At 37.5% G+C, this 18,529-nt stretch overlaps 1 protein-coding gene across 2 annotated transcripts; it reads right to left on the bottom strand.

Annotated features, from left to right (window-relative positions):
- Nucleotides 1-3,533: 3,533 nt before the first annotated feature.
- On the bottom strand, nt 3,534-14,737 carry LOC140857462 (uncharacterized). 2 transcript variants are annotated; one of them, XM_073256351.1, is made up of 6 exons: nt 14,602-14,737; nt 14,345-14,478; nt 14,207-14,262; nt 6,297-6,359; nt 6,009-6,190; nt 3,534-4,336 (listed from the first exon to the last, which is right to left on the bottom strand). In XM_073256351.1, exons 2-6 carry the CDS (start codon nt 14,457-14,459, stop codon nt 3,847-3,849), a joined length of 906 nt encoding a protein of 301 aa, XP_073112452.1. In that variant the 5' UTR covers nt 14,460-14,478; nt 14,602-14,737; the 3' UTR covers nt 3,534-3,846. The 2 variants fall into 2 exon arrangements, with proteins under 2 accessions (XP_073112452.1, XP_073112451.1); XM_073256350.1 differs by having other exon boundaries at nt 14,207-14,246; nt 14,602-14,712.
- Nucleotides 14,738-18,529: the final 3,792 nt, after the last annotated feature.

Raw genomic sequence — 18,529 nt, 5'->3', positions numbered from 1 at the left:
ATCGGGAAACGGGGTGTCGTCCGGTACGCCCACAGGACGGAGTTCAGCTCTTCGACCCAGAGGCGCTTCATTCAGTCAGGTTTTAAATTCATTCAACATGCTTTTTTTCAAAATTGAAAAGAAATCTGGAATCACAATTAAACAATGTTTAACATTACCATGTAGTGTTCTTGGTTCTTAATCCCCTTGGCTTTTTCATCTATTCTATTAAAATATACAAATCATAGGCATCAACCACAACAGATTGACAAGTGTATCTGGAAATTGTGGAAACCATAAATCCATTTCTTAAGATGAAATCCATGCACATCTTGGTCCACGAGGCACAGAACAGTTTGGTCGGGATGCGAGGAACGTTGAGATCGATTGAACTTTAGAGCAAAATAAGAAAAGGTTCATGGTTAGGGGGTGATTGAATCACGTATTAATCTCTCGCTCCTCTACAAACATTTGTATGCTGTCCAGATCTTGGCCGTTAATTTATAGAAAATAAATATTTGTATGCTGTCCAGATCTTGGCTGTTAATTTATAGAAAATGACCCCGGGTTGCAACTGCAAATTGAGGAAATCCATTGAGCAACCAAGAAAAATTAGCCAGGTCTTCACACCTTGGGCTACACCACACCCAAGACTCGAACTTGGAACCTCCCAAAAAAAAGGAGAACAATGACCACTAGGGAATTGTCTAGTTCACCACTTGACATGAGTACGCTTGGATGCCACAATGGATGGTAAAAAAAAAAAAAAAAGGTTATCCATAATAAAATTATATACATTGTAATAGCCATCTCAGTTTATCTTGAGTCTTGAGTGAACAAAAAGGAATATGTTGACCAGATGCAGCCAAAATAGACAAGAACCTAAAATAATGGGTTATCAAACCTAAAAAATCCACTTATCCAGCTTTATTTAACTAAATGAAACCTACCAATAGAGTTGAAATAAGAAAAAATATTTTGGAAAGTCAGAATAAAATTGCCAATAAGCACTTTAGGGTACCTATTCCTCTTTAACCTGGTTAAAATTATTGATCCATTTTGATCTCTCTTGATTGAGGGTTTCAGGAGTATTATGGGAGTGCAACCCCCTTGTAGATCAGAATACCCACAGGCGACCTTTTTTTTTTTTTCCTTTCTTTTTCAAAAGAGAGAAGAAGACGATGACTGGTGTAACAAACTTTTTGTTTGGCTTTTTTTCCATGTTCCTACAAGCATGTGGAAATGCAAGGCGGAGCTCCACTGTTGCAACTTCAGCTATACTTATCCTTTCTGAAAGGTCCATGCATGAATGCATCGCCTTGAACATGACAGGGTAGCTACCAATCATGCGAGCCACGCTAATGAATTATAAAAACAAAACGATAAAAGCAGGGATGGAATTCGTCGAGCTCTCTACTGATAAACATATTTTCCTATTCAAAATCACAAGCTTATGCATTGGTTGCGTGGCACCAAAATATACTGAACCTATGCATGGCCCTGCTCAAGATGTGCCGTGATCTTTCTTCCCTCTTTTTTTGGACTCCTTTGGGTGGTCCTGTGATGGGATGTATCATGCTATCTCTTTCTCCTTAACAATTGAATAGAAAAATTTGTCGAGAAATTTCATAAGGAGTCTTTCTTTAAACGAATATAGGAGAATTTCAATATCTTTATGGCACAAATCGACCCATACCGTGCAATTTCATCATTGAAACTATTGTATCAAAAATTCTGATACCATCTGCGACTATTAGAGTATTACTAGTACTCTCGATGATAAAATGTGCTCCACCAAAAGCACTTCTTTTCTTGTACATTGCTCTTAAAGTTAAACGTTTAGAATGCAGGAGGAATTTAGTACCCAACACATCATTTTAACAATTAAAATGACATCTCTATTAACCAACACATGATTGGGGAATCTAGGGTCTTCACGACTGACTTCCTAATGTCGTTTTTTGCGTTTTGGTTGTAGGGGTGGCAGAGAGGTCATAATGATGGTGGGCCAAGGGGATTGCACCGTCACAAACATCTCATCTATCTTTGTTACATGTGTTGACTTCTGACGCAGAGGCTACGATGGATATCTGAAGTCTCCTGTCCTGTCCCTGACAAGATTGAAACATGGCCTGCCTTGCGAGGAGCAATACCATTGGCAAACAACCTGGCTAAAGCGAGATGGTCCAGTATTTTTGATGTCTGGTCTCAAAAGTGCCTTGAAGTTTACAAACCTGCCAAATTTCTTCTGTAAGGTCCCAAAAGAATTTGCTTGGCTACGTCCATCTTTGTGGTTAATTGGAGAGTGAAATAAGTGGAAGTAGACACGTAGGAAGGAGCATGGTGGGCATGATCCTTTATTGGTTTCTCGGAAGGAAAGAGAATAACGTTCAACATTCCCTCTCCTTTGAGGATTTGTCAGGAAAACACTTCAAATAGAGTAGAAAACAATGTATTTACTTTTTCCTGGTTGGTTCCCTTGTAATTGCTTCTTGTTGTTCAATATCTTCATCTCATTTCTCATTCGAAATAGCTCTCTCTATCCTCTTATTTTCCTACTAAAACCATCAAGCGTGATCCCATCTATTTCAGGTCATCTTTGCTCTTGCCTTGAACTAAATCTCATGTAAGTTTTTATGCCCTTCCTGAACTTCCATCGACGTAGACAGGTCCTTACCTTCTTGCTTGGCTCCCACATTTTTAATTAGTTCCTTCTACTCATGGTGTGTCACACGGAAAAAACTTATAATAAGGTTGTCTGCAAACGATGGAGTCTGATGGTCCCTAGGGGATCAAAACCTACAAAATGTCTAATCTTTAACTTTAATACGATATGAAAGCCTTTCCATCCAACAAGCATGGCTATGAACCTTACTAGTACCTCCGTGTAAAATATATGTAGGTATTCCCTAATGGTCATAATGTAACCTACTTATAGTCTGTTTTTTGCTCCTAAAAAGGGGAAACAATACAAGTGCACCAGCTAAAATGAGTATATTCGTCAACTAACATCAATAATCAAAAACCTCTGAAACCATATGGGTATATCACAGGCATTCTGTCTCCTCTCACATGCGGAGAGCTAGAACGCAAATTCTCCCGTCCCCTTCATTAAAGCATTAACAAAGCACAGTTGCATAATTTTACAGTTTCCCTACATCAGAATGAATACAGAATTCATCAAAAAGAATGAAGATCAATCGACCATAGTGTTGCCACAAGCAAAGACTTAATCTAGAATATAAGTAGAGATATAGAGAGAGAGAAGTGAATTGATAAAATTTTTCAAGTGCATATCAAAATTTTCTTTTATTTTGCTTTCAACAAAAACTTTCATATCACCCACTAGTTTTGGACGACGAAGTCCAGGTTTTCAGATGATTCCACATCAAGGTGTTGATTTTCAAAACCCGAGCTGAAAATAGGATTCTGTTCCCAAAAAATAGTAAGCTTGTCATCAGTTGCATTGCCACAGTTGCCATTTTCTTGTTACGCAAACTAGAAACACAACCCAGCTTCACTTCTTAAAATTTGAACTAAAAATGAAAGAGAAGTGGTACGAACAATAATAAAGATTATCACAACAAGCCAGCATGGACCAGATAATACGCATGCTGCTAAAGTCCCATTAGAGCGACAAGTTAATTATACCCTTCTCATCAGTTATTACTGCACATATTTTGATTCTCTGCATGATTTAGCCCTCCCTCATACTCTGTACAGGTATAATCTCTATACTTTGTATAGCGCCACTTACAATTTGAGCAATAATAACATTAGACTATGCAAAACTTTTCCATGTAGTCTCGTGGTGAAGAGACCCCTGCAACAGCCTCAGCCACCAAAAAGAGTATAAGACATCATAGATCAATAACAAGTGAATAACTGCAACCTGTCCTCACTTATGCAGCCAAGAAATCCAGGGCCTGTGGAGTTTCGTTGATACTTCAAATCAAGAATTGGGTGCTGATGTGGCTTCAGACGGGTATGGACTTGGAAAGAAGGTAAATCCCAAATGCACACCCCATAAGTTGACTCATCCCCATAAGCAAACAACGGGTTCTTGCCATCTCTGCATATGATGGCAGATTTTGACATCCGAAGTTCACTTACATTTCCATAGCCAATCTCATGTCTCCGAAAGGATGAACCATCAACCCTTTTCATGAGGACATGAGAACCTAACTTTCCTGAATTAGAAAGAGTGGGTGAAGGTGACAGTGAGGTCTGAGAAGCGATGCTATCACTAGGGAGCTCAACCTTGGGGCGAAATGAAGCAACTATGTCATTACATGAACTGCCACAAGCAAGAGATATGCATACACCTTGATTCTCCATTTCAGGTAACAAAGTTGGTCTGCAGCAAAAATTTAGTAAGGGATCATAATCAAGTATAATTTAATGAAAGCAGCAAATTAAGTTTTCAAAACTTTGCTGCTTTAGCTTGTCAAAAATATTATATCCTATAAAGATGGGAAAAGGTAAAATATTCTGACAAAGCGCATTAGCAAATGTCAACACAAATTAGAAAACAATAGTTAAAATATATTCAGTTATCAAAATCAAATCTAAGTCAACTTCTTCAATTCAATTAACTTGCATGATACAAAAAGCATTAGGAGAACACCAAAGCACAGAAACTAGTAGTATATATGCTTTTCCCAATCAAGAGAATAGCACATCTAATTTGGTCTTGCCATGTTCCTCATGAATTTGCATAATTAAAAGGTCAGGCTGATCCTGATGCAGCCATTTTTAGAGCTTAGATGGAGTTGTTCAGTTTGGGCATCAGGCCAAGATTAGGTAAAAGACCAGTAGAATTAGAGCAGGTCCAGTAGTATATCATAGCCTGAAGGGCATTTGAAATAAATGTTTGAGAGATCAAAGATCATTGAATTTATTTAGCATTGGGCGAAGAAGAAAAATCATCCGGGTCTGCTAAAGAGATGTTTTTCTGAAGAAAAGAGATTCAGGCAAGGAAAATAATACCAAACAACACCATTTGTTCAATGATGTTTTAATTTTGTCATACCTGGCCAACAATTTTCAGATTCAAGTATGATTATATCTTGAATGAATAATGAAAGTATGAGTTATTCCTGTAGGTGTTCTAACTGTCATTAGATCCCCATCTTTTAATATGTTCTTCATATTTTTCTACTCTCTCTCTTTTTGTTTCTTGAGAATTTTGCCACAAAAATTTTATAATTGGACTTAAAGTGCTTAGCCTGGACAACAATACCAATACACCTATATATATACCATTCGAAGTTGAATTATAATGAAAATTTGAAACAGGTTATAATAGACTTGGACTGGCTGTTGTATGCTGTTCTTTTGCTATTTAACTACAATAATGATACAAAAGAAAACAGCACCACTTTTAGAATGTAATGAATTCAAAAGACAGATGAGTTAATGCATTAAAGAATTTTCAGATTAATATTACATTCATGTTATTATATTTAACGAAAAAATCTTGATCTGGAAGAACAAAAAAACAATGTATCGACAATGAAAATAAACAATAATGGAATTGGGAAGCATAATATCATCAAAATCAAGTTGCCGAAGGAAAGACGAGTCAGAACCTGTGGATGCTGTTAGTTTTGCAACACTAGTGATCTGCAGAAGTTCAATTGATTTGAGCATGGTAACATAGTAAGAGTCGAGGATCATACTTGGCAAGAGATGGAACTAATATGGACAGCACATGAAGAACAGAAGAGGTCGAGAAAAAGAAAAATGTGAAAATAAGATCAATTATCGAACGAATGAATCTGCACAAGCAATTCTATATTTTGCTGCCATATATGGGAGGGCTTCCTAACTGAAAAATCAAAATAAAGTTTGCAATAGATGAAGAGCAATAAGCATGATAACAGAACAATTTGATTTATTTGGGAAGGAAAAAATATAACTAATGGCATTATAGCAAATGAAACTCAAAAGAAAGCATTCTCAAAAGCAATAGCAAACTAAAGAGATTGCATACATCAGATAAATGTATCAAGTGCACTACTACTGACCTTCCACTGCCAGCAACATTTTCCCATGTACAGGGACCTAATGATGAAGCAGTGAGCACTCTCTTGGCTCCATTATCAAGACCAATAGAGTGCACAGTATGAACTGGTTGCCTAGACAGGCCCTCTATGGAGTTCATTGGTTGTGCAGTTTGACGAACATCAAACACTAAAAGCATGCCATTCTGTGATGAGTAAAGAAATCAATCACTTTAAATTTACAACTTAAAACATGCTGCAAACAAAAGCAAAAGCTCATAAAGGAAGAACAAGGTTATAAAGGAATAAGACCTGCAATCCAGCGTAAATATGATATGGACTGTTGATATCCCTTGAGCATGACCAGGCAGGACCCTACAAAATATTAACATTGATATGTAAGTTTTTTGTTACAATGCTATGTGATTTGACAAAGAAGTGCAGAATGTTTTAAGTCCATTGTAGTGGATCAAAAGTAACTAGAATTTTGTTAGTTCCAGAAAGTACAATTTATCAAGTTATCTTTAGATGCAGTGAAAAGCCATCCCTAATGAAATGAGAAAAAGGGTGGAAAAGGCAGCAAAATTTTCTCAACGGAGCTCAATAAACCCATATGATAAATCTGTAGATACCAAACCTGAATCCAATATGAAGAAGAACCATGAACTGAAAATTGTTTTGGTATCTGTTAGTCCAACCAAAGCTTGGAATGTCTTGGTAGTTGGTATGATTCATACAAAACTTCATGTTGGTTTTTGTTTTATTTTCACATCTCTTGTGATTTGTTTGAGGGATAAAAATCAGGGAAAGTGTTCAGAGAAACTTGACCGGTCTAAAACTATAACTATAGAACTCGACCAGAAAATCCTTTTAATCAGGAAAGTTAATATTTCAGCTAAAAATTTGGTTAGTTCATTTCTGTGAACAGAGTCTAAGTATGATAATAGGCTGGATTAGGGTTCTGAATAGATAAAGATTGCCCATTAGTTTCAACTAGGTCAGATTCTATAAAGAAATATGAGACCGGCTTTAGAACTTCCACAGAGGAATTTAAGTAGCAGGAAACTTCTAGTTAGGGTGCTGTACCCACTTCATGAATTCATCCCAGCACCTGCTTCTTAAGTATTATCTTATTCCCTTTTTTTTTTTTTGGGGAGCCATTTGCATACTGCATCCACACCTGCATCCATTACTGCATCCACTACCGCTTCCACTAATTGTGGATTCCAGCTCCCCATCATTCTCATTTCTTCTTCAATGTCTCCCATTCATATCTTTTCCCCTTTCTTCTTAGTTTGGAACCTTGAACCCTGTCCTTGGGTTTGCATCATTTGAATTATCACTTATGTCTTTCATGCAGTGAACAAGATGGTCATCCATGTAGGGAACATGGAAGACCAACCTAGGGATGCTCAGAAAAGATCTCCCAAATACAATGAGATCTTCATGATGTCATGTTGAAATAGATCTAAATGCCATTTTTGGTTACTCCATGCCTTCAAGAAAAGCTCTGTTGGTAACTCTAGAGAATTAGCTAATCAAGAAGAGACTAGTATTCAGGCAGATAATGAAACAAAGGAATCAAATGTGGCATTCAAAACCTCATACTCACAGAGTTGGCCATGACAATCCCATCACAACAAATGGGACAGTCACAGATGCAACAATTGCAAATCCACTAGATGAATGTTCTTGCCATCAGACTCACACACAAGCCATGGATTTTATGGTTAGAGTCTTAAAGATTCATCAATTAAAGATCCAGAGCTTGAAAACATTATGAAAGAAGAGCTGCCAATTGTGGAGATAATATTCAATTCAGAACTAATCACTGATTCAAAAGGGTACCTGTCACAAGATTCAACAATTGAGGGCCATATGCTTGAGGCAAAACTGACCTGAACCACCCAGGGCATACCATACTGAACCAGTGCGGAACTAGGTTAGTTTGCATGTTCAGTTCAGATTTGATGGGAATCAGTCAGAACAAAGTGGAACCACCTGTTTCTACTGAGTATGAGTCAATTTGAGTTGCATCTGAGCCTCCAGTGATTAAAAATGGAGGAGAAGGTATCCTGCTTTCTTTTTCCTCTCTTTTCTGCTAAGAGCATGGAGGATGGGAAAGCAAGGAAAACCAGGGGAGAAAGATGTTTTCATGGTTTTGAGATCCAATCCAAGCTAAGATCAAGCATAATCTCCTCCCTTCTCTTCATTCTCCTCTTTTTTTAATACCTAAAAAATAGGATAAATAGTGGTAAAATAAGGGACAATCACGCCAAGATTTTGTATTTTGGAATGATGTCATCATATACTATAGGTCAAAGGACAATCTACCATGGAAGAAGAAATCATAATTTTTCATTGACCATGTAACTTTTTAGATTAAAAGTATATTTACAGTTAAAAAATAATGTTTGAAAACTAAAAAATGGTAACATGTTTGAGGATGGGCATAATACTTGCTGTGTTTTTTTCTGGTAGTAATTTGCTTAGATCTTGAGCATAATTTTGACTATCTAAACCTAAGCCCAATTCAAATAAATTTCAAAATAAGTGGTGATTAAGACATACTCATGGACTATAAAAATATATGTAATATTTTTGGTAGGATTCTAAATTAATTCAAATTAAAACTTTATATATTTCTAATTAAAAATAATTTTAATTAACTAACTAAATATTAAAAAATAGAAAAAAAATCAGAAGTTAGTACTCTGTATAGATAATTAGAAGTATTTTCTAAAGTAATTGAGCCATTTTTTAATGTAAATTATCAAATTTTTAAGTGTTTATCACTTAAAAAATCATTACCTCAACAAAAATAATGAAAACAATGGCAATGTGTATGGGTAATTCAGCCATATTTTCAGGAAAACACACATAATATTTACATTATTTTGTACATTACCATAGTTATTAAGTGAAATTAGATTATAAAGTCAATAATATGTCTAAAATACATGTTTTTAAAAAGTATAGATCCACTTATGTAATTCGTAGTAATGAATGAGATGGTTTACGAAGTGCACTATCAAACTTGTAGAAATAGATTCAAGAATGAACCATAAGGATGCAAACATTGATTGGTTGCATGGTATCATAATCTCAGTCCAGCATCATTGGAGGTGCAAGCAGTACACTGCAAAGTGGAGAGTGAGTGGGATAACTAGATTAAGGCAGTATTTGGCTGGCCGTCATCCCAATGTGACTACGAGCAAAAGATGTCTACAAGAGGTTCAATGTTTGATGAAGAAGCACTTTCATGACCTTAAAGAGGCCAAGAAGAAAAACATCGAGAACAAGAAAAGATTGATCATCATGTAACTAGGTTATCATTATATCACTCCAGGGCTTAGGAGGTCTATGAGGTATCGGATCCAAATGACATGGAGAAGGCCCAGAGTCAAGTTGCCTTACTGAATGGTCCAAATAATCAGTGGCAGAGGAAGAAGGCTACCACACACAGGATACAGTATAGGCCCCCATAGATGAGAGGGTTCTAGCTTCAAGTCCACCAAGGCTCCAGGCTACATAAGGAGCTAATCAGCGAAAAATTGCTGGTATGGGTGACAACTAGATAGCATCTAGTTTGGGACTTCTAACAAGAAGAAGAGAAAGAAGCCCAAAGATATACAAGCAGTATTCATGACTTAGATTCACATGCCTTATCAGCTAAGATTCAAAGCAATAGAAAATTAACTTCATATCATCAAAGGTTGAGAAAAGAGGCGTGTGGAGAGGAATTGCTTCTTAGTTCCATTACAGCCACATTCCTGTAAATACTACAGACCACTCCTACCACCATTTTATCTCTATTCGTTAAACCAGTCAAGGAGTTGATCCTCCTGTATTGTCGGAGACTTACGGTGAGTTGCTTGATCATAATAAGGGAGAGTTGGAGAGATGGATAGCCTCCTAATGAAACAAGTGGAGCACATACAAGTTGGCATTGATATGTGATGGCTCGACAGGGCCCAGCAGGCGAGCATCATCAAGTTTTTAACATTCGTGATAAGAAGAAATTGTTCCATAATTCAGTTGATTCTTCTAACAAGGCACACAATGCCCGGTACATCTTAAGCTTGATGGAGCAAGTCATTAATCAAATGAAAAAACGGCATGTTGTACAGGTGGTTACTGGAAATGGATTATAGTATAAGGCTGTTGGAGATATTAAGATGATCAAGAGGCTACCATTATCTACAGCCCATATACGGCCCATTGCTTAAACCTGACACTGAATGATATAGGAACAAGGTGAAGCAGGTGCTGGAGATAGCCCAGAGGCCCCAATTCTCTTTCTTTCCTCAATCGTTCCATCATTTCTCCATTTCATTCCCCTTTGGTTGGGGGCCCTGGGTTGGTTCGTTTCCTCCTCCTATCTACGCAATTCTCTGTCTTCATTCGTGATCATGTTAGGCGTAGTTGATATCCGATCTTTCTTTTAACTGTCTTCAAGCTTGTTGGATAAGTGAACTGGGACCTATTCTCTTAATAGGTGGCAAGCAAAGCTGAATAGGAAAGGGGGCGAATGGGATGTGCTTGAGATATAGAAAGTGTACTGGGGAAGGTAATGCCAAAGGTTCGAATCGGATTTCGTTAGCTCTTATTCAGACCCGATCGAAGATCGAGAAAGAAGACCAAAGAGATGCTTCCTATACTGGACATCCAAAGACGTAAGCCCTCATTGCACGAAATTGCTTTCATCGACCAGAGTGATGGCAGTGGGAATGGTATCGCCTCTTTTCTTTCTGCAATGGAATCGGCTTAAGCTCGACCTTTTCTTTCAATCGTTGGAGGGAAGACAAAGCTCATTCCATGCAACTCCACAGAAGAGTATGCACGCTATAAAATGCAGCCAACTTAAAAACACATGGGTGTTGGCTTTAATGAGAAAGCACACCAGGAGGTAAGATACTGAGACCAGCAGTTACCCACTTCACCACAAACTACATTACACTTGATAGCCTCATTGAGAAGATGGCGGGCTTGTGCCTAATATTCATGAGTACAAAGTGGCAGCAAAGCAATATGCCCATAGTAACATGAAAGCGAGCCATGTGGAGGGGCCAGTAACAAGCTAGCAGTTTTGGAAGCCGGCCAAGAGAGTAGATAGGTGGCTCTCACACCTCTGTATCGAGGACTCGGTGTTGTGGATAGCAAAAAGTATTCCCAAATGGGCTTTTTGTGTCATATGATGATGACTGCTAAGGTCAAGATTAGGGAAGTATATCCAAAGCATGTTGATGAGTAAATTAACATCATTGAGAAGAGAAGGGATTATCAGATGGACTGGGAGTTGCATCCAATAGATTGTCCAAGTACAATCCTCTTGTTGATCCTTATAAAATATTATCTTGCAATCCTTTGTTTGCCAATTAAATTCCCTGCATGCCCTGGCAGCCTATTATCTTAATGCAAGGTTCTAATATAGTATCCTAGGCAAGGTTTCAAAACCGGTACCAAGGTCCGTAACGGTTCCTAGTCAGTACGGTACCATACCATACCATACCGATAATAAAAAAATACAAAAAAAAACCCACCCAACGGCAAAACAAAAGAAATAGAAAAAAAAATCAAGCCGAATCGAACCGGTACCGTACCGGACCAAACCATCCGATATCAGGCAATTCGGACTGATACCGTACCAAATTGATTGGTTCGATCCGGTTCAGACCATTTTCAAAAAATCGGCCTGAACCGAACCGGTTTCCCGCCAGTATGATATGGTACGGGATGTATCGGTCGGTTCGAATCAGTAGGGAATACCATGAACCCAGGAATATATCTAGATTATAAACTACTGACTACCTACTCAATATTATCCACAAGATGGAGCTTGAAACCACAATTGCCGCCAGATGCCTAGAGATAAATTTAATATGAATAATACTTTATCAAATCAACCAAAAGATTTGATGCCATAAATGGTGTATGTTTCACAGATTAAAGCTTGTAGGGAGGGCTCCCATAGCTTCGGTGAGTAGGTAGATGTGGCAAACAAAGACAATATGAAACCATGTAATTTTGGACACAAATTCTAACTGATCTAATATTTTATGAAAAATTGTGCCCAATTTGAAGTTTACTTGATTGCATTTGCAGCTGAATGGTGGTTTCATTTTAGGTTATTATCCAAAAATTTTATGATTTTAGCAATCCAGAACATCTTACAAATGGTCTCTTCCAATGGCTGCAAGTGCAACTGGTCAACCTTCTCTTATATACAATAACAAATTGAGGAACTGCCTAACAATGAAGAGACTTAACGATTTAGTATACACGCATTGCAATCTACAACTCAAATTAAAATGCATCCATGCGAAAGTAGAGCTGAAAAATGATGAATGGCTTCATAATAAATTTACATAAGATGACAAGGATCAATGATTGGTTTGAGGGTCATGACAGCCACAGCTTAATGAGCCAAGATCATATCCTCAACCAGCTAGTGTCATAGCAAAGGAGGCTAGGGTGAATGCAAAGCACCAGCCAGAGCAACGCATGTCACACTGACAACTGCCTACGCCTAGCAGTAAGAGCAATCATAGAAATCAGATGGGAGCTGATCAGGATCACAAGGATCTATACTTGAGACCATGCAGATGCCGAGGAAGGTCATCACGGCACTCGACCCCATTAAGAAGGTAAGGCTAGTCAGGTTGGTGGACTTGTCAAGCCATCACGCAAAGCCAGTCAGTCAAGGTCAGCCATGGAACGAAAGCACACAAGGTAAGATGTAGATCCACTGGAGAGGGTTGGTAAGGAGCCCCTTCACACAAATTCTAAAGCCACCAAGCTCTCAGATGACCAGGTGCCTCACAATACAAGTGATGATGCTAATGGCAGTTCAAGCGATGATGTATTTGGTAACCAGGGAGGTAGTAGTGAACATGGCAGGGGTGCACACAACTCAGCCATATGGTATGGATCTACTCATCGATGAGTCGTTTAATTCATGCCATGCAAGATGCAAACAACAATGCATGATGTAAAGCCTACAAAGATATGATAACATATAGGAGATGGGCCCCTCAAGGTGGTTTAGGATCTGATACTGCTACAGATAATGATATGGCGTGCAAAATAAGATCCTTGGTCATATCTAGATCGTCATCTTACATCGTATCGTATTCTAAATAGCGTGCATATGACTCATGTGTATACCGTTCAACAGATGTGTCGTATTCAAGTGTCTCCTACTCTCCATAGCCTCAGCAAGATTACGGGTCAAATTTTGTTTATGCAATCTTCTCTCAGGTGGGATGGTTAGCCCAATATCAGATAAAGCATCAATATCAGGGTGGTTGTCAAAGAAGACTGGATTATTGAATGCAAGGGTCGATACAGCGCCTAGTCTAAAGTCAAGTCCAAGGCCCTGACCACAAATGAGATCCTGACATCTACAATCAGCATAGACATTCCATGAAGGACTGGATGGTGGTATGCATTTTTTAATTCAAATTTATGTGATATGTATTTTCAATATAAAAACTATTCATTAACCACTTTTACTTATTACAAGTTCCCAGGACTATTTGATATGTATTTATGTGACCATCCATTTATAGTTATCATATATCTTGACCGTCACATGCTTAGTATCAAGTATGTAAGCAAGTTTTTTTTTCTCGAATCTTTCAGAATTTGGCAATACATCGTATCATCAAACATTGCCGTGTTCTTTAGCTACTAAACCATAATAAAGGAAAATTTGCTTCTGAAGAAGCTATATATATAACATTCAACAGAAGCCATGTAAAATAACAAACCATAACCCTCTAGGATGTAGAAATAGAACATAACTAAATTCTTCTACTATTATGATGAGCAAGCAAAGGCAATTGCTAGAATGGTTTGGAACAGCTTGTGTGGCAAAACTGTACATTTAGTACTCCAAAAGGCATGTTAGAATTTCTGACACAGAGAAAGTATAAACACTACAATTGACAAAATCACATAGGCAAGATTCTTCTTGAATAATAATAGTGATGGTGACAAGCTCAGAACAAGTCCCTGCTATATCAGCACAGAGTTCACCTTTGCTAGAATTAGTCTACCTTCTTAAAATGCAAACGTTTCTTCTGGTCAACTAGCATTTCAAAAAAAGAAAAAAAATCTCCAAAGGTCATTCAATCAAAATTCTAATAAGCATTGTATGTGAAGGTACTTAAAAAGGATTACATCATCTAAACAATATATCTATTGAGGTTAAAAAATACCGGTAGGTCATATTTGAGGACAACATTGTTGCTTGCTACACTGCAATGAACAGCACCTATTGTGTGAATTGATTTTTCAGGAAAAATTACCACACAGAGCATTCTAGTAAAAGACTGTTAAATAAAAAGTATATGGACCTGAAAAGTGATAACTTCTTGCCAAGTGATGCAAGAAGTGCAAGTCCATTAGGAAGGAAGCACAGATCCCTAATAGCTTTGGTATCAGGAGGAAGATGGATTTCATCAATTCCATTCGGAACTAACATGCTAATCTGCAGAAAGAAGGAAAAGTATTAGAATATAAAGCATAAAATAAGCAATGAACAAGTTTGATCTTTGACGTAATCACTGTTATAGCCTGTAAGTGGTTTTTAATTCCAATATTTATGGCATACCTTACATAAAACATGCTCTCCTCCTACTCCAGGTGCCTTCCCTGAGACAATTAAAATTTGTCTAGAAACATCTATTCCCATTACTCGAGCACCAGTTAGCGCTAATTCATTCTGTAAACACGAGCAAAATGTGACATGGATGTATGTAGCACTTAGCTTTATAAAAGCCTAGATTCTCAGCTCGAAATTATTAAATGTAAAAAATTAGTTCAAATGAAAAGCTTGGCATTCAACACAGAAGACATGCAATGCATATCTAAATAATCATATATTAAAAGCTACAATAACCTTATGACTGCAAATACCTAACCTATTAGGAGGCATCGATCTGAAAATTGCCGCTTTAGCAGTCTAAACTCTAAACATTTTGATATGGAAGAGTTCCTCTCCAGCCTCACAAATTAATCCCTAATGGTCTGGAATGTGATAAGGCAAATATCAACTTATGAAAATAAAATAACATAAATTACAAACATGCATCTCATGGGGTAATAGAAGCCCACAGTTAACAGCCGAAGGGACATACTGATAATATCAGCTTGCCAGAATATAATATGACCTAGCAGTCAAGCCATGTCCTGATTATTTGGGGCTGGCAGCTAACCACTAATATGCCAACAAATCAATAGCCAATATGTTACAGATTTAAGCAGTATGTGGTAAAAGTGGGACAAGGAGAGAGAGGGGAAAAGAGAGGAGGGGGGAGGGGGGTGTTAATTCCCCAATTATCACAAGCGAACCAACATTCTGGACAATTAACCCAACACCCGCAGACAATTTTTACCTTAAACTTAAAAAGTGCTTCTATGTCCTTTCAAATGAGAGCACAATGAAAAGGCACATTGGTCAGATACCTTTCTTCTTTATGAACTGGTGTCCAATCTATCATAACATAATCAACAGGTAAAAAAACTCATGGGAATTACCTAAACTGATCAATTGGATATACAATTAATGAAAAGACAATAAGTACTGCTTCTAACTCTTTCAAAAAATGCAGACCAACCAAGACTAAAGCAGGTGCCAATATAGTCATAAATAGCACCTTATCTAATGATCAACAAAAGAAAGCAAACTTCAGGTCTTAAAGTATAAAAACCAAGCATCTTCTTATAAAGAGCACCGTGCAAGTATATAACTAGTCAATGAGAAGTTTCCATCATCTACAATCTCCAAGATACGACCTTCCCAGTTCCCAATCCCAAGCAATGCCATTGGCAAGTTCCTTACGATCCATGCGAAAAATTAGCAATAGTCACAAAGACTTCATATTTTCCAATAGAAATTGCACTTACTTCAATAACATATTTCATAATCCTGAACTACATAGACCTACAAAAACCACCAATGTTTTAAAAAATCTATATATGTAGCTGCATAGTAGGAGGTGGTCTGCTGGCTGCACCAAATCCCCTCTTTGCAGTTAACTTATGTGGCTGGGCCATTGCAATATTATAATGGAGTTCTAAGGCTGGAAGTTTATAGGAAAGCAGATATTATCAGGGAAGTAAGGCAGCAAGAGGTATTGCTTGGTGAATGCTTGGTGCCAGCAAGCTTTAGAAAAAATTGGGATGATATACAGGTAGCTTGCAAGCATCCTGCATGTCATGGGATGTCAGCCTATGGAAATGATCACAGCAGGAAGAAGACACACAATAATCAGTAAGGAAAGAATGAACAAGGAGTTAATTTAGCCTAAATCAACATCATTTCAATAATATGGATGATGTTAACTAAGTATACAAATACTATATATCGAATTCAACTAACTGACTAAAGTCCATTGTCAGCCAAACTATATTCGAAACCTAAAAATCTAGGACGACCCAAAGCTAAAATTTACTCAGCTAAAATGCCAACTAAAGAAGCACCATTGTCAAAGGTGCTCTAGGCACTCGACTTGATGCTTGGCCGAGGCAACGATGCCCCTAAGCACTCAACAATCATCAAGAGAAGTAGGCTCACTAAGGCAAGCACCTAAGACTAAGCGATAGGCATCTAGGCAAGCACCTATCTGATGTCCAGCATGATTCTTCCTATCCTTTTTGCCCATTCTTTTAAAGCTTTGCTAGCTTTATTTTGATGTTGATTTTGGTCTAATAGACATCTTATAAACAAAGGCTACTCAAGGATATCAAGTGGTTTATTGTTTTGTGTTATGTGTTATGTGTTGTTTAGAAGCATGTAACATGTATGGGAAGTGGAAGCTTACCATCATATTTGAATATTGAAGCTAGTTAGGCTGTCCAGTGGTTTTCTTTTGCCAACTTTTATATAGAACCACATTATGGAAAGTGATATTTTGATTCCTTGTTTCATAAGATGTGAAACATGATATCCAATGCTCAAGATGATCATGATTTAGGAATCTTGAAACATGAATAATTAATTTCATGATGTTTATATTATTTTCAGTCTCAGATATAAATAACATTTGTTTCTAATGCAGTTCTTGGAAGTTTCCTATATTAGCACGTTTCTTTCTTCAGGCAAACTCCTTTTTGGTGCGTAGCATCTCGGCCTATACAGAGGTCTTGTCACCTCGAGGAAAACTTCCGCTTTTGACAACGTTGTAAACAAGGACAACTAGATAGTGTTTGACCAACACAGGCCCGTTTTAATCATTTGCACCCATTGAATGTCTCATTTCTCATAAACAAGAATTAATCTGTCCACTTCTTAACTAGCAATTCCATTATCCAAGAGCAAAAATCAAGCACTTGTAAGTATGACACTCTTCACAACTTCAATCTTTTCCTTAGTAATGTCTTGACGCAGGGCAACAACCATAACCATTATTAAGGATATTCATGAAGCTTAGCAGATGTATCATCAAATTCTCATCCCCTCAATGTAGGGTAGGTTCCATCCAGGTACAAAATAACCAACAAGATCAAGGCTTGTTTCGGTGGCTTGTTTGAGTGGACAAGACTCTTTAGTAGCTTGTGGCTTCCATAAAACACAAACCAACAAGATTGGATTCCATAGTTGGATTCCATAACTAGGGTGATGATGATCTCTAAGAATTCATGATTGATATTCTTGTCAAATAATACCATTCTATCTGCAATCATCTATAGGTCTAACAAACCTCTATCGATGTTTATTTCCCTCGCCCTTCTTTGATGGACACAACCAAAACTTATATGGCTAATTCAGATGCTTCTATTAAATTTCCCTCAATAATAATAACCCCAAGGAAACAACAGTCATGGTCATGCTTTCTTAAATTGTAACGCTTTATGCAACACCATGGTTCTTTTTCCAGTAATGGCCTGATTTTACTTAAAGTGAAATATCTGGCACTTGTTTCAGATGGTTAGGTATCTCACTTTTCCAAGTTCTTAATGTTAAGGGTCTTAACCATATGAAAAGTGCAACTCATCCAGCAATCATGCAAATCTATCATCCAAGGATCATTGTACTGGTGTGTGCCACCCCATCCTATGCTGTTGTACTACACCAATACTGAAACAAAACTCAGTACGCCCTTCATATCGAGTCTCCATATACCGAACCAACCCCACACCGGGCAAACCAATACTATATCAGCATGGCACCACTGATCTGGGTTAAAGCTTCACCCATAGTTTCATGCAGATGATGGGTCTTACCTCTGGGATCTCACTTGGAAACATTACATATAACCGCCTCTTTGGCATCATGTAAATTTGGCATTTGGCAAGTCACATGCTTTTTCACAATTCACTATGCAATTTCAATACATTTTCATATCTAAAAGAAACCATCATTTGCTCTCCCTCTTCTTCTAGTATTGTTCTACACCTATTGATTGAATTGATTGGACATGTTGCTCATCAAAATCCTAAATACTAGATCACAAAACCTCCTTTAAGGCATCCTCTTTTGGAAAGCAAGCAACACAATATAACCTTTAACAACAATATTAAGGGTGTGTTTTCGTTTG

Source organism: Elaeis guineensis, chromosome 4, assembly GCF_000442705.2.
Source record: "Elaeis guineensis isolate ETL-2024a chromosome 4, EG11, whole genome shotgun sequence".
NCBI classification, from domain to species: Eukaryota; Viridiplantae; Streptophyta; class Magnoliopsida; order Arecales; family Arecaceae; genus Elaeis; species Elaeis guineensis.
The sequence above is the reverse complement of the archived record's forward strand: the minus strand, read 5'-3'. Positions and strand labels throughout refer to the sequence as shown.

What these genes read in the sequence shown, in the direction of transcription:
- LOC140857462 (XM_073256350.1), bottom strand. Translation starts at nt 14,682, where the DNA reads ATGGGAATAGATGTTTCTAGACAAATTTTAATTGTCTCAGGGAAGGCA. An exon ending in ATATTTACGCTGGATTGCAG is followed by an intron (nt 6,191 to 6,296) that starts GTCTTATTCCTT and finishes TACTCATCACAG; the next exon opens with AATGGCATGCTTTTAGTGTT. An exon ending in AATGTTGCTGGCAGTGGAAG is followed by an intron (nt 4,337 to 6,008) that starts GTCAGTAGTAGT and finishes TTTTTGCTGCAG; the next exon opens with ACCAACTTTGTTACCTGAAA.